This window comes from Panthera onca, chromosome A3 (genome assembly GCF_046562875.1).
Source record: "Panthera onca isolate mPanOnc1 chromosome A3, mPanOnc1 haplotype 2, whole genome shotgun sequence".
Taxonomy (NCBI): domain Eukaryota; kingdom Metazoa; phylum Chordata; class Mammalia; order Carnivora; family Felidae; genus Panthera; species Panthera onca.
In genome coordinates, this window is record NC_138341.1 from 80,879,902 (window position 1) to 80,903,824 (window position 23,923).

Consider the following 23,923-nt stretch of genomic DNA (forward strand, 5'->3'; position numbering starts at 1 on the left):
AGGCTCTGGTCGGAGACAATGTCTGGGTCCCTGTGACTCAGTTGTCAGTATTGGGAAAGTAACCCAAAGGGACATCCTACTGAGATGGATAGGTAGCTTGTCTTTGCAAACAAAGATAGCAGTGCTGTTTTGTGCACTAGAAAACCTTGCTAATGGCTTCCAAAGATAGCCAGAGGGGCATGGAGCTCCCCCAGGAGCTGCTTCTCCTCAGTCAGTGCCTGGGAAAGGACCCTCAGAGTCAAAGGTCTGATTAGAAGGAGGTCTTTCTAGTCCTCTGGCTCAGTTCCAGAGCCCCCACAGCGCCTTGAGCTTCCAGAACCTTCCTCTCCTGTCCCTCAGGCTGTGTAAAACTGAAGAACAGCCTGGAGTTACAGTGTAAGGGCATCCCCATTGAGCATGCTAACCTTAACTTTGCCCTTAGCCATTTTTTTCATTTACCACATAACTTCTCAAGCATTTATTATTGTTAATTTCCATGAATTATTTTTTCAAACTGTTTAAGCAAGATAAAAGAGTCATAGAATTTAGTTTTGTTATTATTATTAATATTACCTTTGCACAAATGAGATGAGAGAAGTGTCCATAACCCTCTTCTGACTTAGAGGACTCACAATACGTATGCTTTTCAGAAAAAAAAAAATCTCATAGGGAATATTACCAGAATAACACGTTTTAAAACAAGACCAATGAGGATTACCACCTTCATGGAAGTTATAGTTACATCCACAAGCTATAGCAACAATCTCTGAAATTCAGATGTTTTATTACTCCTGAGTTAGAAATAACATTGACAGGCATAGTTAAAGATGTAGAAGAATGTTTCTTTGTGTTTTCATTTTGTTTTGTTTCAGTTAGAAGAAGATATATTTTCTTCTTAACTAGCTGAGATTTCTCTCACCTCTAAGTAGAGGGTCTGTTATTTCAGGATTTTGATTTCCTTGACTTAGCACGGTGAGAAATAATGCACACCTCTGTATTAACATCCTTAAAAATCTTAAAATTTAGAGTAGGAAAAAAGTAGGAAGAGAATTTAACAAATTGGGTACGGAGCGTGAGTGTCAGGAGTGGCTTGATTGCCCTCTCTAACTCCCTGCTTCTTCCCACCAGCCTCCAACTAGGTAACTCAGCCTCTTCTTTACATAGAAGGTAGAGGTTCCCCATCATGTGACTTGCTCAGATTCCTTCCTACCACCTCCAGATCTGAGTATGTCTTTACCTCCCTCCCTCCTGTTTCAGGAGTAGAGGACTTATCCTTCTTCTTGGCTTATGATTATATCCCTTTTGATTACTCCATGACTTTGGCTCCTCAATTTCCATTCATCTCTGCCTCCCCCATTTCCTCTCTTCTGCCTATCTACATGTTTGCATCTCCCTCACCCTTCATTTATTTTAAAGCTCCCCTGGTTCCCTGGCCCTTCACCTTCCATCCTTCCTGAAAGGCTGTATCTGCCTCTTCTGCACAACCTCACCCCAGACCCTACTGATACTGCTCACCAGTGAGACCCTAACTGCTAAATCCACTCCTCTCCTGCAGGGCATTTTCCCTGACTATTGCTTCTTGGCTTCTGTTCCTCCCTGCTTGAGCACTGATATTCACCAGGGTCTCATGTTCCTTCACTCCCTTCATTCTCCCAAAGCGTTCTCAATTTCTCTAGTGACTTCAGCTGCCGCACACATACTCCTGATGATTAAGTCTACACACATGACTTCAGTCTCTTTCTTAAGCATGAGGCACTCATCTCCAGCTACATCCTGGACACCTCCGTTTGCATCCTCCACGGGCGCTTATACCACACATCAACCCACTGTTTTCTCTCCATTTCCGGTCTCTGTGAAGAAGGCCACTCTCTGCTCTGCATCACAGGCCTGACTCCTTGGAGGCCTCTCCAGCTCCTTCCTTTCCTTCAGCCTCCAGATAGTCATCCCCAGTTCTTGCCAATTCTCTGGTTAAAATGTCTCAGTCCACCCCCACTTTCCCTTCCTGCTGACGCTACCTTGGGTCTAGCCCTCACTGTTTTTCACATGCAGATGTTTTCTGATAGATTTCCATTTCAGATCTCACTTCTCACATAAGCTCTCTGTAGCTACAGCTGTGGGCAGGCCCCAATACCTTTGATGACTTCCTAATACACAATACATCCTACTCCTGAAATGGCATATTGGCTCTTTAGGATAGCATTCCATGTCTCTAACCACTATGATTCTTTCCCTCTCACTTCCCTTCTCTATCAGAAGCAAGGCCAAGTTCTAATATCAGAGTATCAGACGTACCCAGCTGGTGGCAAGCTCTCCATCTGCAGAAGGCAAGAGTAAGCTTATAAAAGTGATACCACTCATTTCCCACTGTCTCTAAAAGTCTGCAACCTGACAACCTGCTTCCATTTTACCCCTTCATTCTGTTTCTCTTAACATCTTTGTCATAGTCCTAAGAATCTCCCAAAAGATGCCACAACTCTCTCTCCTCCTACTCCAGCTATCAGCCATGCTTCTGCCCCCACCTCTGGAAGCACCAAACTTCACTTTTCTCTGATGTTTTCCCATCTATGTACCTTTCATATGGCTACTCCCCCTCCTCTGCCTGCTCTGCTGGGAAAATTCAATTGGTCTTCAAACCCCCTGTTGAAGCCACCTCCACTGTAGAATCTTCCCTGCTTTCCCCATAAAGGACATACTGCTCTCATGCCCTCATAGGGAATTACTGATGTGTTCGCTTTTCCTGCTACAGTATGACCTCCTTGAGATCAGAGATGATTTCTTATTAATCTTCCTATCCCTGGTGCCTGGCAGATAGTTGGAGCTCAATAAATGTATAAAGAAATGAATGAATGAGTGAAAGACTATCATTATTCCAAGTGCCATGGCAGAGCAATAGGACTGGAACACAGAGCCCCCATCCTTCTGAGGGTTAAAAATAGTAGATGATGCAAAGTGAATATGTGGGGAACTCCTTAAGGCAGACAGGGCAGTAGAATCAACTAGCAAATGGTGTTGTTGAGAGGAGGAGGCAATGTTTCAGGTTGCTTTGCTGGAGAAGTGGATAAAGTACACCAAAGATGGTTAATGGGGCTAAAATAAACTCTGGTCTCTAGCTTAGAGACCCCTCCTCCGGGTTCTTCTTCCTTTGTTTGCTGCATGCATGAACCCCCCCACACACACAAATATGGAGGCTGATAACTATAAATTACCCTTCCCACTCACATTCGGGGCTCAGATCTTTGGAGAAACAGTCTCCTCTGAGCCCGCCGGTGTTACATAAATCTCCAGTCCACCAAGATCTCCAAGTGCTGCTTGGTTTTTCTGCCAGTGTTCCAGCCTGGTTCCGTAACAGCTTCACGTTCCAAGCAAGAGTCATCCCCATTCCTCTTTTCCTCCTTCTCTAGCTTCTGAATCATCAGACTAGAAAGACTCCACAGCAAATTGACTTATCCCACCCACACACCCCAGTAACCTGTCTAGAAGACATAGGCTGTTCTCATCTCAAACAGGCTGACCTGGGGCATGTGAGTTGCTTGTTTATGTTTTCTTGTCTCAGTTAAGTTCTTATTCTAATTGGGATTCATGAAACCCCTCCTTCTTATTCAAATTTACCCTTATGTAGAAACCCACTGAGGGGCGCCTGAGTGGCTCAGTCGATGCATCCGACTTTGGCTCAGGTCATGATCTTATGGCTCATGAGTTAAGAGTCCCACATTGGGTTCTGTGCTGACAGCTCAGAGCCTGGAGCCCATTTCAGATTCTGTGTCTCCCTCTTGCTCTCTGCCCCTCCCACCCTCATGCTCCGTCCCTCTCTCCTCCAAAAATAAATAAACATTAAAGAAAAATTTTTTAATTAAAAAAAAAAGAAATCCACTGGATGCAAGCCATTATCTTTTCTATTGATTGCCATTCCTATTTACTAAATTACTGATTTAGTAATTAGTAAAGATACTGATTCTCATCTATACTCTCCCATTATATAGTCTCTATTTCCAAACACTAGCAATTTACTCTTTTAAATGTTTCCTATCTAATAACCTCTGAACTTTCCCCTATGTGTTTCCTAGAGATTCTTTCTTGCTTCTCTCCTGTGCCTATACTTCAATAGAGGCTTTATATTCTCATTTCATCATAGTCTCTGCCTGCCTAGACAGGATTCTTGATTTTTCATACTTTCATAGCCCTGAGAGCTTTCCTTTCAATAAATTATTCATTCATTCGCCTAATACAGATTGAGTATTGAGTCACTTAATTTTTATATTGACTCAGCATACAACTAGGAAAAAAGAAAAAGAAATAACTCTAGGTATCTTAAACAGAGGAATTTAATTTAGGGAATTGGTTACAAAAGTGTTGGAAGGAGTAGAGTGGGTAAAGTTAAAAACATGACGTATTGGGGCGCCTGGGTGACTCAATTGGTTGAGCATCCGACTTCAGCTCAGGTCACGATCTCATGTCCGTGAGTTCCAGCCCCGTGTCAGGCTTCATGCTGACAGCTCAGAGCCTGGAGCCTGCTTCAGATTCTGTGTCTCCCTCTCTCTCTGTCCCTCCCCCACTCATGCTCTGTCTCTCTCTCTCTCTCTCTCTCTCTCTCTCTCTCTCTCTCTCTCTCTGTCAAAAATAAATATTAAAAAAAATTTTTTAAAAAGACATTACATATCAAGTGTTGATAAGAATGTGGAGCAACTGGAATTCCCATGTACTGCTGGTAGGAATGTAAAATAATACAACTATGGAAAATTACTTTGCTGTTTCTTAAAGAGTGAGATATGCAACTACCATATAATCCAGTCATTACAAGCTTAAGTATTTACCCAAGAGAAATGAAAGAAGATACCCATACAAAAACTTGTACACAAATGATCATAGCAGCTTTATTTGTAATAGCTTAACACTAGAAACAAATGTCTGCCAAAAGGTGAATGGAAAAACAAACTGTGATACATATAAACAATAGAATACTATGTAGCAACAAAAAAGGAATAAAAGATTAAAATATGTAACGTAGGTCATTTTAATTGTGCTGAGTGAAAGAACTCAGATTTTAAAGAAGAAAATATTGTATGATTCCATTTATGTAAAATTCTAGAAAATGCAAGCTATGATGACAAGAAGCAGATCTGTGGTGAGGGAAGAAGGGGGAGAGATTACAAAAGAGCATGACAAACTTTTGTAGCATGAGAAATCACATTTGTTATTTTTATTGTGATGATGATGTCACAGTATATACTTATGTTAAAATTTATCAGATTATAAACACATGTGGTATATCTCAACAAAACTGTAAAGGAGTTGAAAGGAGTCTGGAACTGAAAAATTGAAAAATTGAAAAATGGTAAATGGTGACATTACCCAGAGATTAGCAACTGAAGAAAGCTCCCATCCACCCCTAGGGTTGGAGAATCATAAGGAAAAATGATGTTCACAGAGCCTGTGTTCCTTGACCACTAAGACTAATGGGGTCTCCACAAAAGCTACTGTTTCAATTACCACCTCTACTTCTCTTCAGGAATCCAGGAGCACACACTCTCATTACACCACAGGACCTGGGGAGTATGAAGTCATGTATAAATGCTGCTGCTTGTGGAGTGCTCATGGAGCACTTGTGCTTGTGGAGTCTAGGAGAGTTGCATCTGCAGGAGCCATCACCTAAAGCAGAAAAAAAATGGCTCTCCCTTCTGTCTTTCAAATTCCTCCCATCCTTTTCTACCAATGATAGAAGCTAAGGGGAAGCTAGCTGGGAAGAAAGTTTATTTTGCAGGTTTCTAGCTCTCCCTGATCAGAGGGGAATAAGGAAAGGCACTTAAGGAGCTGAAGGCCAATGGACAAGTAACTCACCCAACTGTCTGATATATTACTCTTGGCAGAGGAAAATATAAAATGAGTAAAGCCATGGTTCTTACTTTTGTGGATCTTGTCTCTTAGCACTTCCTGGTTCTCCTGAGATTACATGGCTCTCCCATCCCCTGCCTCCACTAAATAGCCCACTATAAGAGCAGATGTAAAGGCCACGAGAAAAGCACAGGATATAGGCATAGAAAGTGGGAGGCAAAGAAAGTGTATTCAGGTGAGTGGGGACAGTGCTAGCAGATTGGAAAGGCTGGCCTTTTCTACCACCCAACAGCTTTTTGGGGGCTTTAACAGCCAGCCTCTGAAATAAACCTGTCATTACTTTCTGTGAAACCCTGCTAGAGAGATAGAAGCCCTCAAACATTAATTCTCATACCTGCATGTTAATTTGCTTTAGACTCAGAGGTTCCTGAAGGACACTAGGTGCCACTGAAGATCTCAGAAAGCTATGCTTTGAACACAGAAACTTATAATCAATTTTGAAATTACATTTTTTATATCCTACAGATTAAAGTTCAGTTCCTTAAAAGCCTGCTGAGTTTTTTCATAATAACCATTTACAAAGTGGGAGCTAATTTAATGTGGAAAGGAGGAGGAATTTTTAGTGTAATTTTCAGCATTCACTTCTGTTTCAAATGGTGTGGGAGCTCCACTTGTGAGTTCATGTATTTAAAAAAAATGATATTTCATTAAATTTACTTGACACTGACAAATCCACTGGTTACAGTCTTTTCAGTAATGCCTAACAAAAGAAACACTTCGGAAAAATAAATGCAATAAGATAAAGAAAGAAGCTGCATTTTCATGTATGTAAGGTCAGATGTTTAAATGTGAACCCACATACTCATAATAGTGTTTGGAGTTGAATAAAGTTTTAAAATTTAGTTTTAGTTATACAAGTAATTCATAAATAGCCAACGTGATCATTCAAAAGTACAGATAATGGAAAAGCTTTTATGATTCCCTCATAATCCCATTTGTCTAGAATCACTGCTCTTTGTGTGTTTGTGTGGAATCCTACCCTTTCTCTTTGTGTTACCTACATATGCAGTCATGGGACTGCAGGAGCCATTTTGAAAAAACTTGTATGTAAGTGTAGGTTAGTCGATTACAAAATTGGCTGTATACTTTTCAGCCCCTTTCATTGAGAAGTGGAGTTTATTTTCCCATCCCGTGAATCCAGTGATGTTGTGCCAGTTCCAAACTAGAAGACTGTAGCTTCTACACTCACTGCCTTGGAACTCTGAAACCAGTATGGGAAAAAAACCTGGGCTAGCCATCTGGAGATAGACTACATGGAAAGGGGTCCCAGACACCCAGTCTGCTTACCAGATGAATGCAAATGTCTGAGTGAGCCCAGCTGAGATTAGTTGACCCAGCCCAAACCATAAGAATTTCCCAGTTGAATGCAGCCCAAATTACTGACCTGTATAATTTTGAGCTAAATATATTGCTTTAAACAACTAAGTTTGGAGACTGGGCTGTTATTGGTTGAGGAAAACTGATACTAGATAGTTCTATTGTAGTTCTATAACTGTTTTTCTTTACTCACTATGTTACAAAGAGTTTGACTTGTCAATACAGATAGATCCATCTTATTCTTTTTAAGAGTTGCATACATTTCCATATTATGGATATTCTACAGTTTAATATTTTCTCTATGTTAGACATTTAAGTTGTGCCTGCCTGCCTCCTTCCTTCTCTCCCTCCCCTTTCTTTTTCTGTATTATATCTGTATAGTTGTTGTATAGTTACGCCACTCTGTCTTTTCTTTGATAATATTGGTTATCTTTTTCATATAGATATTTTTAAAATATAATAAAATTTATCAATCTTTTCCTTAATGGCTTCTCTATTCTAAATTTTGCTCAAGAACAGTGTTCCAATCAAATATATACTCTATTTCTTTCTAATACAGAATTTTATATAAGTGCCCCTGTGTATTTATGGGTATATTAGGCTTAATTCATTAATCCTCTGAAATTTATTTAAATTTATAGTGTGAAATAGGGATTTTTTTTGCCAACTAGATTGCTAATTGTTTTTTTTTAAAGATTTTATTTTTAAGTAATCTCTGCATACAATGTAGAGCCCAAACTTACAACCCTGAGATCAAGAATCACATGCTCCACCAGGTGCCACGTGGATGGCCAGTTGTTCTAAACCCCATTTAGCATAGTTCATCATTTTGCACTGATTTGAAATAAACACTTTTACTCTGTATTTAAATGATCTGCTTCAAGACTCTATTCCATTCCATTTATCTATTTGTTATTGTCTGTTACCAGATCAATAACAAAATGACTACAACAATATAACAATTACTACTGCTTTACAGTACATTTTGACATTGGCAAAGTATCTTTTTGGCAAAGTATACTTTGAATATTTTCTCTCTGGAAATGATTTGAGAGTCAGTTTTAAAATTCCATGAAAAAGGAATTTTGGAATTTTAATAAGGATTACACTAACTTTATAGATTAATTTGCCATCAGTTGAACTTTTAACAACATTGACTCTTGTCCTCAACGATCATGATATGTCTTTTCTTTATTCACATATTTCCTTACGTCCTTCAGTAAAGTTTTGTAGTTTTCTTTTTTATTATATTGCACACTTATTCTTTGGCTTAGTCCTCAGAATTGCATAGTTTTTAAGGCTATTTACACTTCCTAATAAATTTTTAAATGTGTTTTTATTTTTTTAAGTTTATTTATTTTGAGAGATGGAGAGCACATGTGAGTGAGTGCACATGGGAGGGGCAGAGAGAGAAGGAGAATCTCAAGCAGTCTGCACACTGTAAGTACGGAGCCAATGCAGAGCTGGAACTCACAAACCACGAGATCATGACCTGAGTGGAGATCAAGAATTGGACACTTAACCAACTGAGCCACTCTGGCGCCCCACCTAATACATTTTAAAATTTATTTTTATTTATGTTCAAGAAAATTATTCCTAAAAATAGTTTTGTTTTGTTTCGTTTTGTTTTGTTTTGCTAATTAGGCCATTTTGGTAAACTCATTCATTCTACTAATTTGCCAGTTGATTATTTTGGATTTTCTGGGTAGATAATCGTATCATTTGAAACTGAGAGTTTCTAACTTTCATTACACTTTTCATTTCATTATTTTACTTTTGGAGGGCTCCTGAACTGACTAACCCTCCCACTCCCCCATGTGTTTGTATTAGTCTGCTCAGGCTACCATTCTGAAGACTAGAGTCTGGGTAGCTTAAACACCAGAAATTTATTTTCTCACAGTTTGGATTCTGGAAGTCCAGGATGAAGTGCTAGCAAAATGTTTCGGATAAGACCTCACTCCTCAGGTTGCAGACAGTCCCTTCTCACTGTGTCTTCTCCTAGCCCTTTCTTTGTGTGCTCTCAGAGAAAGGATTCTCGTGTCTCCCTCCTCTTATAAAGACACCAGTCCTGGGGCGCCTGGGTGGCTCAGTCAGTTAAACATTCGACTTTGGCTTGGGTCATGATCTTGTAGTTCATGATTTTGAGCCCCACGTTGGGCTCTGTGCTGACAGCTCAGAGCCTGGAGGCTCCCCCTCCCCTACTCGCACTCTGTATCTCTCTCTCTCTCAAAAATAAAAGATTTAAAAAAAATTTTTTTTTGAATAAAAAATAAAGATACCAGTCCTATCAGATTAGAGCCCTATCTTTATGCTTCATTTGGCCTTAATTATCTCCTTAAAGGCCCGATCTCCAAATATAGCCACACTGGGGATCAGGGCTTCAACATATTCCATTTCTGGGATATCAGCATAATCCAATTTCTGAATTAGCATTAAAAATAATATTTTTAGGGGCACCTGGCTGGCTCAGTTGGTGAAGCATGTGACTCTTGATCTCAGCGTTTTGAGTTCCAGCCCCATGTTGGGTGTAGAGATTACTTAGAAATAAAATCTTTTTAAAAATAATGAGTTAAAAAATATTTTTATTTTTTATTCTAAATATCTGAGAAATAATGTGTGAAAAATGTACAAAATAAAATTAATTTGATATAAACCAGAGTTATCACATAGGTTTATTTGAAAAATGTATGTTTGTGCATAGATCACTTAGTTCATGGTAGAGATAGACCAAATATTAAACAATACTTATTGATTGATAGTAGAACTGCCACAAACTTTTGCTAGTATGTGTGTGTTGTGTCTAAAATGTCCATAAGTAATTGTGTTTTAATATCATATAGATAAGTGGTTTATGTTCAAAAAGCAATCATTCATTTTTTTCCATTTGTTCAGTAAAGACTTGCAGTTGGGAAGTGGGTGTATTTCAATACAAAGATATCATCTCTTCCTGGTGTTTGAAGACCTTAGTTTATTCTCCTTGAACTAAAGTGGTAAATACTGTAATAAATAGAAATCTCTATTTTCTTGCTGGCTTAAGGAAGTAGGCAAAATATTATTGCTATACAGTAGTTTATAATTCCCACTCTCTTATGAATTAGAATTTTTTGGCAAAATACCACATTTTAAGTCATAATTAAACAGTTTATGTGTTTATTCTGAGTGACTCCCACACAAAATTATTCTTAAAACTTTCATTAACTGAAAAAAATGATATAAGATGACTTAGGTAAAGTATTAACATGTTTTAAATACATTGTAAACATTCAACAATTGTTAGTTGCCTCATAATCCTTAAAAGAGCAAAAATTAAAGATATGCATAATGAAAAAAAGATATTTATTTGATATATGCCTTATACAGGTTGTGCTTTTTGCAAGACTGCAGACTTCATTCTTTCTCCTTTCTATTCCATATCCAATCTCAAAGAGGCTGTTAAATTTTTTTTATTATTGAAATATAGTTAACACACAATATTATATTAATTTCAGGTGTACAATATAGTGACTTCGCAACTCTATACCTTACACAGTGTTCCCCACAGTACCATCTGTCACCATATGACATTAGTATAATATTATTCATTATATTCCTTCTGCTATACTTTTCATCCTATGACTTATTTATATTGTAACTGGAGGTTTGTACCTCTTAATTCCCTTCCCCTATTTCTCCCACTCTTTTGCCCTCTTCCTTTCTGGCAACTACCAGTTTGTTCTCTGTATTTATAAGTCTTTCTGTTTCTAGGTTTTGTGGTGGTTGTTTGTTTTATTTTTTAAGATTTCACATGTAAGTGAAATCATACAGTATTTGTCTTCGTCTTATATCACTTAGCATAATACCCTATTATAAGATGCCCATACGACGCAAAGCAATCTACAGATTGAATATATTCCCTATCAAGGAAGGTCTTTTTAGAAAAAAGTGAACACATTGACTAAAATCCCACACTTTTACAGACATGACTGGATTTCAGATATCCTTGAGTCCAAATCCCTGCTCTGCATTCATTATGGTTTGGTAACCTTGGCAAGTTCCTTATTCTCTCTCAGCCTCAATTTTCCCATTCATAAAATTAGGATAATCATATACTCCTTACGGATCTTTTGTGAGAACTACATAAAATAACCTAAGTGAAATCCTAAATAGAAGCTCAGTAGATGACATGTTATTATTGTTGTTATTATTATTGTAATTAAACACTTATGTTTTCTTATATGCTGATTTTATTTGAAATATTTAACTTATTCATAGAAAGGAGTCTGGACAAACCTTAAGGAGTCTAATTTCTAACTATGATTTTTAAAATATCTACTTGAACTTTTGAGTTTCTTGTAATATTATATCCAGGACTCCAAATTTTGTTCTCAGTTGCACCAAAGACTATAAAACATCCTTTGTTAATGGTGGAAAATAAACAGCTTCTTAGGAAATAAGACTTCGTCACACAGGAGTGTATAGATTTATATCCAGTTCTTTGATTAAAAAAAGAGAAAACGCCTTTCTAGAGTCAGAAATGTTTCTCAAACCACTATAGAATAACAATTATGACTCTCCACTTTTTATTTTTATTGCTGGATTGAAAAAGATGATTCTCTACAATGCCTACCCCAGGAGGAATTATTCCACAAATAAGGGCCCAGCGTGACATTTATGAGAAAGCCAGGGTCCTCCTGTGCAAAATTGATTGGTTCTCAGCCAACGGGCTCCCGGGCGTTGCAAACAAAGGCACCTTCTCCACTGGGACCTATCAGATGCAGGGCAGAGTATTGCCTCTGCCTTTGGAACTTCAGGAAATGCTCAACTCCTATCTGGGCAGCACACATCTGTGGCCAGCAAAGAGGAACCTGGCTTTGAAAATGAAACAACTTCCTCCTCAATTCGTTTCCATCTTGGCCATCTATTGCTTCTGCATGCTACAGATTCCCTCCTCAGGTAAGGAGATCCCTTCATCAGACCCCCAGCTGGGCTGAGCTCTAACCCTTGATCCTTCAGGGTGGTTCTGGGTCCTGGAAGGAGTCCAACATAATCCCCTCACCTACCTCCATTTCCACCCTTTTGAAATGGCTTCCCATTTGTCCCTAACCTTTAAGAGAGGGTGGACAGAACTAGATGCTGCAGCCTTTTACCGAAGGACATGACTCCCTTGTGGAACTGTCGTTAAACAGCTCCTGACTTAGGGCTGTCCCAAAGACGAGCTGCTAAAACTGTGAGGGATATGAGCTGGAGACCCCGATGTCTTAGCCATCTGTGTTCCTGGAATTCTGAAGAGAGAATACAGTAAAATTGAGTTTACAGACATGAGGACTGGGGATTGAGGGACAGACAGTTGAAGAGGGGCGGGAAAGGAACGCAAACAGGAAAAAGGAATATTTTCATGGCCTTTCTGTGGGCTCCCTGGAGGCAGGATCCCAGACAGAGCTGCAGAGGCCCCAAGTCTTAGTGGGCTTGGGCACTGTCCGAGGATCTGACTGGACAAGGCTATTGCTTCACCAGCTTCTGAGAAACCAGTACCTTTACAGGGAACCAAGGGTGGGATATGGGATCAGTAGTCGGAATGCATTACCAATTTCAAGGTAATTCACCAAATGATACAGGGAGGCATGTGGTGGCAGCTCCAATTGGAAATGTGGACTATTTCAAAATTTCAGACTTTTCCATTAGAATTTTGATTTAGGGGTGTAGAAGAGTTTTGAAAATATATTCAAACAGAAAATATATTTCAAGCAGTATGTTTGTTTTGCTGTGTCTTACAGTATAATCGCAAAACCTAGACATTGCAAGGAACCTTGGAGGTCGTCTAATTTAACCTTTCATGGCAAGCAGGGATCTATGATTTCCCTGTTTGATTACTTTCAGTGACACCCAACTCACTACCAGCCTAAGAGAGCCAGTAACTGCCTCTTCTTGGGTCCAATAGAATCTTGTTTATATTACACTTTGGGGAATTTGTTATTACCTTTTATTTATCTATCTATATATTTATATCCACCTCCCCCTTTTTCCTATTTAAGTTTTTTTGTTTCCCGAGGATAAGGTTCCTATAGTCTTTATCATTTGTACTGTTAACACAGAACCTGTTAATAAATCCTTATAGGATTGGTTCAAATTACTTTGCATTTTTGAATGGCTCCAATCATCAAAAATTTCTTTACACTAAACTGAAATCTGATCACATGTAACTTGTAACCATTAGCCTGAGTTATTATGTATATACTCTTGAGCCAAATATTCCCTGTCCCACATTTAAAAAAATCTAAGTTCAGGGTTTTACATTTATCCCATTAATTTCACCTCTCCAACAGATTCCTCCAATTTCTGTATTAGCTATTCCCCCAAGTATTGCATCGTGTACAAACGAGATGGAGACTTCATTTAGGCCAGGTAGAGGCTGACTGGCATAGGGTGCAGCTGTGTGCTGGTAACACCCTTGCCCAGACCTACCCCTGCTTCTGATGAAGCAGAAGAACAAGTATCTGTACTTCTTAAAAGTTCCTAGACTGACTCTGATGCACACACTTTCTTGACACCATCTCCTAATATGCTATCTCCATAAATTCCATAAAAATACAAATTAAGTTTTTCCCTCTTGAGTCACTAACTCTTATGTTGGTAACTCCTGGTAAATTAAAAAAGGAATTGTGTTTAATTAATTTTAGTACAAATCTCACTTTTACCGTTGTAGGTAGAAATGTGTTTTCTTTGTAAATCCTTTTTAAAATATTGTATTTCTAGAATCTCTATGTTTTTCAATGTAACGATTTAAAAGTTAATGCTATGAACTTTTTTCTCTAATTAATATTTTTGTGATTTCTCATAATAGGATTTCCTCGACCTCTAGCTGATCTCCCAGATGACTTGGATATCATGCAGCTTGAGGTACGCTGCTATTCAGTAATGTGCGATTTTTATTTCATCTTGGCCTTGAAAATATCATGTGGATAATGTTCACTTAAAACTATTTTAAGATCAGATTCTTGGCTGCAGCAGGAACTCATATTGCCATTTTCATAGCCTCATTTAAGGCATCCTGAGAGTTGTGTTGAAATTCACTGCCACTGTGTGAGAAGGTAATGCAAGGTTCATAAATGGGACAGTTTTAGGGTTTTATATGTGTTGTAATAGATTTCTATTGACTAAGGAATTTAGACTTATCTTTGATTTGAATTTAGACTTATCTTTGATTCATTTTTCATATTTTTCTTTAGTGGCTGGCATATGGGGCAACTCTTCCTTGGCAAACTAAGGTAAAACAGTTATATGCATATAATTATTCTTTAAGTTATAGCAATTCACATGTTTATATCATAATTGATATCTGTAAGAAGCACAGTTTTTTGGTACCTACAGGAGAAATCTGTGTGTATGTCTAAATACATGTGTAAGAATGTAGTTTTAGGAAATAACAAGTGAATCTGTCATATATAAAATACCATAAAATATTGGTAGTTCATGTATATTCTTATAATTATTATAATAATACATACATATATAATTATATTATGTATATTGTGACATATCATGGTATATGTTACAAATTGATATACTATGATATAATAGTTCTTCAAAACAATCATCTCATGTAAATGACCTAACAGTGATAGGAACCACAACAGTAATGTTTCAGTGGATGCAAAGTAAATAGATCTCATGTAAAGAACCTAACAGCGGTAGGAACCACAAGGAACCACTTTTGATTCAGTGGAAAGTACAAGAGGGTGGTATTAGGGTGGAGTCCATGACTCTTAGCATACACTGAATATTTTCACCTTGAGGCACATCTTTTCTTCCTCACTTCCCCCAAGCCACAGCATACCGTATCCTGGCCACATTGAGCTGTTCACTATTCCCCAAGTGCACCAGGCCTTTATATGTTTGTTTGCACAGGCTTTTCCTTAGCCAAAATGCTTTTGCAGGCTGTGTTCGCAGCTCAGACTCTAAAACCAAAGTACCTGGGTTTAACACCCAGATCTACTTAACTTTGGCAAGTTTGTTAATCTCTCTGTGTCTCAGTTTTCCCATCTGTAATATGGGAATAATAGCCTCATGTTATTGTGAAGATTGAGGGCTTTAATATTTGTGAAGTGTTTACAACAGTAACACAGTAAATGACAGCACTTAAGTGCCAGCTGTTACCATTATCTCTGATGCCACTAATGGCCATCCTTCAAGATTCAAACATCACTTTCTCGCTTATACTTCATAAGTATATCATGCCTATTTCTTCTTATTTTCAGTTTATCCTTATGCATATGTTTGAAGACAACTGTCCTCTCTTATCTTCAAAACTAATCTTATAGCCTTGATATCCAGAGCAAAAATTTAGGGTGAAAACTCAGTTTTCTATCTCCTTGCCACTGCCTGTTCACTTCACACCAAATGGGCTTCCCTACCCCTCAAATGAAGGCTGCAAGGATGTCCCCTACATAAGCAGAAAAAGTGGAAGTGTGGCAGTCACATGTGCTAGTTACAGTATTAAATTGGGTTATAGGTTTCCCCAAGTGCAAAGTGCCACATGGAATGAATTTCCTTCCACTTTCTCCATCATTCCAAAGCTGATCCTGTTCGTCATCACCAGTTGTAGAAGAGCAAGGGCTTGTTCAGTGAACAGAACTATCAATATTTTTAAATCTATGGATAGAGAGATTGTGGCTCTTCCTGGTCTTGCTCCTGCATTAAAATATGACCTGTGGCATGTCACTTCCTTTCCTGGGGCTCTGGTTCCCTCAACTATCCCATGTCTGGATGAGCTACCTGGGCTCTAAGTCCACTTCCAGTCCTGCTCTCCAAAAAAGCCAGGTGTGTGTCTCTAGGGGACTTCTATCTTTAAGCAATTCAGAAAGCAGAGTTATGTTCTACAAATAATGACACCTGTGGAAAGTCTTCCTGTTTTGTGTTTCTGGTGGGATCAGAAGTTTAGATGGGAGGGTGGCAATAGATTCTTATGAACACAGCTCTACCATTCATCCATTCAGAAAAATACATTCATTGGAAGCACGCCATATGTTAGGTGCTAAAGGTGCAGTAGTGGCCAAAATAAACAAAACTACCTGCTCTCATGAAACTTAAGTTCTAGGGGCGCCTGGGTGGCTCAGTCGGTTAAGCGTCCGACTTCAGCGCAGGTCACGATCTCGCGGTCCGTGAGTTCGAGCCCCGCGTCAGGCTCTGGGCTGACAGCTCAGAACCTGGAGCCTGTTTCAGATTCTGTGTCTCCCTCTCTCTCTGACCCTCCCCCGTTCATGCTCTGTCTCTCTCTCTCTCAAAAATAAATAAACATTAAAAAAAATTAAAAAAAAACAACTTAAGTTCTAGTTAAGGAAAAAAATCATAAATTAGATAGGTAAGTACATTTTGAAATTTTTTTTATGTAAAAAGACAAAATTAAAGCAAGGAAGGTGCATATGAAATGTTGAGAATGGAGTTCTAGCACCTGGAAAAGCATCTTCATGTTCCTTGTTATTTTTTGGCCTGAAACATAACAGTATAAAGCTGATGAATATGGCACAAAAAACGATTGTTTGCCCAATAAGTGTCCAGAAAACACACATACACTCACACATACATGACGGGTGTGTGTGTGTGTGTGTGTGTGTGTGTGCGTAGAATACATAAGTATCAGCTGCTTCCCATGTAGAAACTCTCCACAGTTTGCAGAAAGATGTAATTTTATCAACAGCAACAAGTTAGAAGTATTAGTAACAACTTTCATTTCTGTCTGGATTGAAGTTTGAGTTGATTCAAGAAGATTTCAGTGTGATTGAGGTGTGAATGATCAATATTATCCAGATCAGCATATTTGCAATATCATTGACAGTAATCCTCAATCAATTTTACAAAATGCGGGCATGGAAACCTGATTTATTGTTTTGTAAGATGTCTTCTTCACAGCAGTATCCTGGAGTAGGGTGTGCTGCCTGTGCAACCATCCCTGTCTGTCATCCATGCCAACAAGGGCAAGGTGGTGCTCTAACAAGGACTTAGAAATGAAAAGTTGGGCTTTCTGCAAAGAGATTGGAAGTTCATGTAGAAAGCATTTGGGGAGGTGGGGGTGAGGAAGAATTTGGTTGATTTGAACCAACCCTAAAAAAGCTGAATTCCAGGGTACACCCAGCAACAAATTAAAAATTGCAATCATTAATTTTATTTCAACTCTTTGATGGTTATCTGGCACATGATTAGGGGATTGCTTGTGTGTACTACAGACCATGTTTTTCTCCCAAAGAAAGGTGAAATAAGATTTAGTTTTAAAATAATGATGTATTGCTGACAACTTGCTTTTTTGTAGGCCCTGCATCAACTCTAGTCTTATTGAGTTTGTCTAATTGATTTCCTTTTAGATTCCCAGTTTATTTTATAATATTCAGATAAATTCAGTAAGGTCCCTGGTGTAACTTATACTGAAAACCTTGTCAATTGCCTGCCCCAGTAAAATGCCATGGAACTTACCCTCACAATTCTCTTTCTAGGATAATCAAGACATATACAAAAGGGTGAGTACTGCCCAGCCTGGCAACACAGGCATGTAACTTTCACATTTATAGCAAGTGACACTTGTACTAAAATCAACTTGTACTAAAATCAACTTACTAAAATAGGACTAAAACCTGTCTTATTCAGTTTTTTTTTTTTTTTTTAATTTTTATTTTACTACTCCAGAACTCAGGAGCCAACACATCCAGTTAAAAAGTGGGGTCAGTATTTTACCATACTCCTCTTTCTATAAAAGTCACTCTCCTCTGCTTGCCTTTTATCCCTACCTAATATGTGCAGATAAGTAGAAAAGCAGGGGGCTTACAGACACTGTCTGTATAATAGCTCTCAAAGAGGTTTTTCCTGGGGCTTCCGGCATATTATCTCTCTCCCTGTCTGGGCTGGAAGTGATGTGAGGCTGACACATCAGAAAAGTTAGAGAATATATTACCAAAAAGGAAAAATAAGTGAAGAATAACTTTTTATTATGCACTTACAATAAATGTTTTTAAAAGGCCCCATAAATACTTAACCTCTATTTGCATTTATCATACTGCCTTATTTGTTTTAATTTAAAAAAATGCTTTGAAAAGTGTAAAGTGCCATATCCCCAGTAGTGATCCATGGAGCTGCACTTTCTATAACCATTACCATGTGTATGTGCTATGGGAATAACATGCACTACCTCTAACTTTGTTATTATAAACTTGAGTTACCCTGAAAAGCAGGCTGTGTAAGTGAATTTCTGCAGGGTATGATTTGAGGAATATTAGGAAGGTCATAGAATAAAATTCTTAATTCAGGTGCTCTGTCATAGTAACTGAAATTCTACCATTAGAAAGTCACTTATTTATATAGTCAAGGCTTTCCAAGTCTTCAAGAACACCCTTAAAAAACAACAACAAACAAAACAGCAAAGTGTTGTTTCCCCAAGAGGCGAAGACTCAGCTGTAGTATAGGTTAGGAATGAGGATCAGGTGAGGATGGGGATATTCTCAGGAAGGGCCATGAGCACTGCAAAGGGAGAAAGGACACTGGAAGAAGAAAACTCTTGTGAGACAAATGAATCTTGACTCTGAGCCAAAGTGTTCAGGGAGGATTCCCAACAACTAGATATAAGACACGGGTATGTATGTCTGAGTGTGTGCCGGAAGGTCACAGACAAGAAGTGCAGGAAAATCAAAGGCATTAGGGAGAGGGTTATGGACGCTGCCCTTCCGCCTCCTTCCGTAGACTAGGAGCGCACACCTGGAGCGAAAAGAGATTGGCACTGGGTTGCTTCTTTGGGACACTGCACGCCATACTAGGGCAGAACGCTTGGCGTTAAGGCAGATAAAAGTCTGATTTACCCTCAGGGAATATTTGTAAGTGATGTGTTGGAATTGTGGACTGCTATAAAGGCAAGCAATTCTTTATTGAAAACATAAAATTTCAAGCTTAGGCTCTGACATGGACTTTATTCTGGAAATTAAACTATCTGTAAGGCGGACAATGGAGAGGGCTGCGTCCCACCCTCCCTGCGCCCTCTGTTGCGGTTTCCGCCGGTGCACCCGTTAATGCGCCTGGCCGCACAGCTCACCAACCGAAGGATGAAAAGGTTTCAGCAGCAGCGCGTAGGTGTTTTTCTCTTTTAGGCCACCCAAAGTTCACTTAACCATGGCAGATGCATGTGGTCGCTGGGGGAGTGGGGGTGGGGAGGCACGCGCTTGCATGCTGTCTTTGAATCTAAGCCTCCACCTTGGGGAGGAGAGCTGGCCCACCTTGTGCCTCAGTCCCCAACCCTGGAACCCGACCCAGTGGCTGCAGAGCCCCCCGGGGGTGGGTCGGTGGGGGGCTACTGCAAAGTTCTCTTCTGCTCTCGCCATCCCTATGTTTCCTTTTAGTTTCCATGTTGTTTTTACTTTCCCTGACCTTTCCTCTTCTCTTGACGGGAAGAGTTTGCCTTGGTGATCCCCTTGCTTTCCGTTGTTGCCCCCACCTGCCCTTTTATCCGTATCTCAGAATTTTGTTTCTTTAAAAATCGTTTTTTATAATTTAGAAATTACCGGTTTCAGTAATAGCTATAATTGTTCAAAATGCTAATCAAGATTTTGTTGCATGGTAGCCCCCCCTGCAAAAAAAAGAAAAGAAAGAAAATTTCTTTTTCAAAAATATATTTTTTTAAGCAATCTCTACCCCCAAGGTGGGGCTCAAACTCAGAGATCCAACATCAAGGGTCACATACTGGCCAGACTGAGCCAGCCAGGTTCCCCGAGAACATTTCTTTTGAATGCTGAAACTCATCCCAGTTTGCCCAGGACCTTCCTGGTATTAGTTTTGAAAATCCCAAGATCCCCAGGAAGCTGCTCAGGTCCTGGAAAATTGGTTGGTCATCTTACGCACAGGCAACAGTTTGTCTCGTCTGATCCACTGCTGACTGCAACCTTCCAGACTGAGCCTGATCCTTGTTATGCCAGACCCACAAGTAGAGACAGCTGACGAAGCTGCCATGGCTTAACCTTGAAAATTTGCCCAAACCGAGGGTCAGTTTCAAGTTGAGGCTATTGGGAAGAGCAAGCCAACTTAACATTGTGTCCTGGACACAAATGTTACCTCAAGAAAACATGCTTGCCTTCCTGAACAGGAAGTTACAATTGGCTACCCATGGTTAGCCCTTCCCCTGAACTGCTTTTTTGCACCTGGTTTCTGGCTACCTAAAGATTAGTGAGGATGGAGCCAGGGAGGTGCAGGGTCACAGCAGAACAACGGCAAGCCTGGGAGATGTGGTTCCTGTTAAAGTAACCTGTGCCTCCCTCCTTCACAGGATTCGAGGACTGATGCAGGAGATTTCACCAAGAAGGTAGGTAAGCCCCCGTGGAGAACAAAACTCCCAAAGACCTACAAGGGAAGGACAGGAAGTGCTTGGAGCTAGGCAGTCTTATAGCCCCTTCAGATCTCTTCTGAAAGAACTGGCCTCACAGTATGCCCCTGAAAATCATCTCTGAGGCTGAGCATTTAATTTCAGGTTTTCCTGAGCTTGTCCTGAGGCAGATAGGAATCATGGGGCAATGCTTCTGGCTGTTTATATTTCATCTCCATTCTTGCAGATGAGTCACCTAGAGCCATCTGTTCCTGAGGATTTGCTTTATGTGGCTCAGGGGCTCAAATACCAGTTGTATAAACTGGGGGAGAGGTATTGCAGACGGCACAAACCAGTGCTTCTCAAGGTTGACCATGAATCGTAGATACCTTGGGACTTTGTTAAAATTCAGTAGGGACCTGAGAATAGCCATTTCTAAAGAATTCTCAGGTGTTGTTGATGCTTCTGGTCTGGGGACCACACTTTGAAAACTGCTGTCATAGACATCTTCAGAAGACCTTTGGCACAAAGTGGTTACATAATGGTTTGTGTTTTTATGTTGCAGGATCACACTGCCACCTTGGGACGACCATTTTTCCTTTTCAGGGTATAACACATTTCTTTTTCTCTGTTTTTAACCCCAGTTCCCCCCTGTCACCCAATTATGAGTTCCTGCAAAATAAGCATAGCCCAGCAAGCTGGTGAATAATTATGGGGACTATCTCATCCTTTACTTAGGGGTAACTCTCAAAGTCTCCTCCTAGATGCTTGATGTTTATAAAGGAAAGAGTCCAGAAGGACCCAGGCTGAGAAACCAGGGCTCTGGGACTGTGGGTGGGAGGCGAGAGTACTGCTGATGGACAGACATGGGGCCAACCGGAATTGGAGTCTGTGACCCTGAGCACGAAGGTCAGGATACGTGGCCCCCAAATGCACTGGAAGTAGTATAATCTCCATCCTCTCCTCCTGCCCTGGGATCTCCGAGCCTCTTGCAAAGGTCACAGAGTCAGAAACTGTGTTTGTGATCCTCCACTGGCTAGCTATGCTTCATCCCTTAGATCCTCAATTGTTTGCATCAAAAAATCAGACTATGAATCAGACTAGACCCATGGCCCTCAAACTGCCTTCTGTGGGTCACTAAGAGGTTCGCCAAGAGGTAACTCTGCAAAGATCAGACAAGATTGGAAAACACGGCACCCAACACTCTCAGAGGTTTACAGTGTACACAGGTGTGTCCTTCAGGAAACAACCTGTAGTTCCCAACTTGTTTGATCAAGGAAGTTCTTCCACCTCCATGCTGCCTGCATGACCTATTAGTGGTTATTCTCCAGAAAGTGCTTTGAGAAACAGTGGGCTCTATGATGTCTTTAGGGTGAGAAGTCCTGTGATAAATGGTTTGAAGACCATCCCACCACATAAATAGAGGCTGGGGGTGGTGGAATGGTGGGGCGGGGACAGTGGGCTGTAGGATCAGCAAGGGTCCTGGAGCACTGCCACAGGTGACCTACTACCAGCCCTGGGCTAGGGATTACCAGGTGAACTCCCAAGGGGGCTGCTGACATCCCAGTTAGGAGAACAAGGCCATAAGGCCCAGCTGAGGAAGGATCTGAAGCCCAGAAACAGGTTCTAGGCAGTTTTGTCTCAGTATCTGTAAGCTGCTCCGTTTTTTTTTTCCAGCCAAGGAATGGAAGAAACACTGAAGCCAACACCCAGTAGGATAGTCCAAGGTCAGCCCCATTGCAGTCTTCTCCTCCTAGCAAGTGTTGTGTCTGACTGAAGGGGAGTGAGAGGCAGCCAGAGCGGTGGTAGTTCAAGAAGAGGTGGGCCACAGGGAAGCTCTGAGGGCCGCCCACCCCCCTCCCTTCCCTGCTCTCCACACTGCAGAGACCTCCACTGCAGCCTGATAGGCTGTCCCAAGCACACAATGCAGGCTTTGCTGCCTGCCAGCTCTTTGCAGGTGTGTTGGCTCCAGCAGTAGCTGTGAGGGAGTGAGAACCCCACACGGCCCAGCTGATGCCCAGGACTTCTCACCTGACTCTTCTGATGAGGGAAAAGCCACCATGGAAGGCTTGGCAGGGGAGGTGGGGGTACCTTATAGTGGGCACATCTCTGAGTACAGCCAGGCAAGGCTACTCTGTCCATTCAGCAGTGTTCTGAGACCCAGTTTAAATCTGGGGAGATTCGTTGGCCTCCAAGCCTGTGGAAGTGAAGTCCATGTACGAGGGCAGCTCTGGGCCTCCTCTGTCTCTGTCTCCCCTGTGTGGTCCCAGGGGCATCAGGTGGCTGTCCTTCGGAGGTGTCACAGTTTCCTTCCTAGAGCCTGATCCTGACCTGCTGGCAGCAGCTAAAGCCTGGGCAGGCCTAGGTGCCTGAGAAAGCTGTCCAGATGCTGGGAAACAGAGCTCTCCAGGTGAGGGTGGGGGAAGATGTTCACAGAGGCCACAGCACTCACACAGACCGAATGGCCTAATTAGATACAGCAAAGATAAATAAGTACAGTTTTGGGGCATTTATGACTTGTCCAATTGAGGCATAATTTTAAAATACGTTATATAATAACATACCCGCCGGTCTCGTCTTGATTCTGATAATGATTTGTTCCAAGTGGTACATTTTTCTCTTCTTTTGCAGAATTCAGTGGCAAAGAGAAACTGGATCAGATAAGGAAATCGAGCAATTATTTTGAACAAATGTCAAATTTCTTTCCGTGAACAATACTTAAAGATAATTCCCTTGCTCTGTATTCTCCAGAATATTCAGTTGTGTAAAAAATAAAGTAGCATAGGCATAGCATTTTCATTTCTTGTTGGGGAGTCTTGGGGGTGGGATAAGATGTATTTTTAAAATAACAGGATATATATTTTTTAAATGTGTTGGTTTTGGTATTGTTTTCACGTGCCTCAGCTATCTTGTTATTACTGAGAATTGAGAGTACTGTCTGGCTTCATATTCTGACCCTTCCCCCTTTTAGCTGGAGGACTATGGGCTGGTCACTTCTCTATGCCTCATTCTCCTCCATGGTAAAGTGTAGTTGGTAATGATAGTACCTTCACATAATTTTTGTGATGACTGGGGAGACCACCTGTTTTAGTAAGGGGCTTAGCATAGTGGTACATAGCGCTCAGTAAGCATTGGCTCTAATTACACTTCAAAGATGAAATCAAAGATGATTTCATGACACAAATGGTACCAGAGCAACTTGCCCTTATGAGAGCTGCTTCTCTATGGCTGACCAGGGCCTTGAGGTTATAGCACTAAGTTAATGTCTAACAATTCCATGAGTCTTAGGCCCCTTACCTTCTTAGGCACCTCCTCTGTAAACAGGATGTGACTTCCAGGCCTCCCAAGATCATTTGAAGGAGTAGATGACGCAGAAGATCTTCTCTTACTCTTTAAATAATAGTAACACATACTTTCTCACTCTTTTTTCTC

The 23,923-nt window shown here is 40.4% G+C and overlaps 1 protein-coding gene across 9 annotated transcripts in view; it reads left to right on the top strand.

The window, feature by feature from the left end:
* NMS (neuromedin S) overlaps nucleotides 1-23,284 on the top strand; it is a 46,003-nt gene extending 22,719 nt beyond the window's left edge. For 4 of the 9 annotated variants that reach the window (XM_060608626.3, XM_060608654.2, XM_078444380.2 and 1 more), the window contains 8 exons: nucleotides 11,771-12,117; nucleotides 14,006-14,061; nucleotides 14,391-14,429; nucleotides 17,649-17,672; nucleotides 20,456-20,491; nucleotides 21,057-21,098; nucleotides 22,169-22,218; nucleotides 23,123-23,284. In XM_060608626.3, the coding sequence (XP_060464609.1) occupies nucleotides 11,784-12,117; nucleotides 14,006-14,061; nucleotides 14,391-14,429; nucleotides 17,649-17,672; nucleotides 20,456-20,491; nucleotides 21,057-21,098; nucleotides 22,169-22,207 (570 nt within the window). In that variant the 5' untranslated portion in view covers nucleotides 11,771-11,783 and the 3' untranslated portion in view covers nucleotides 22,208-22,218; nucleotides 23,123-23,284. Of the gene's footprint in view, nucleotides 1-8,547; nucleotides 8,626-11,770; nucleotides 12,118-14,005; nucleotides 14,062-14,390; nucleotides 14,430-17,648; nucleotides 17,673-20,455; nucleotides 20,492-21,056; nucleotides 21,099-22,168; nucleotides 22,219-23,122 lie in introns of those variants that run through there. The other 5 variants (XM_060608664.2, XM_060608670.3, XM_060608697.3 and 2 more) reach the window with 5 other exon arrangements.
* Nucleotides 23,285-23,923: the final 639 nt, after the last annotated feature.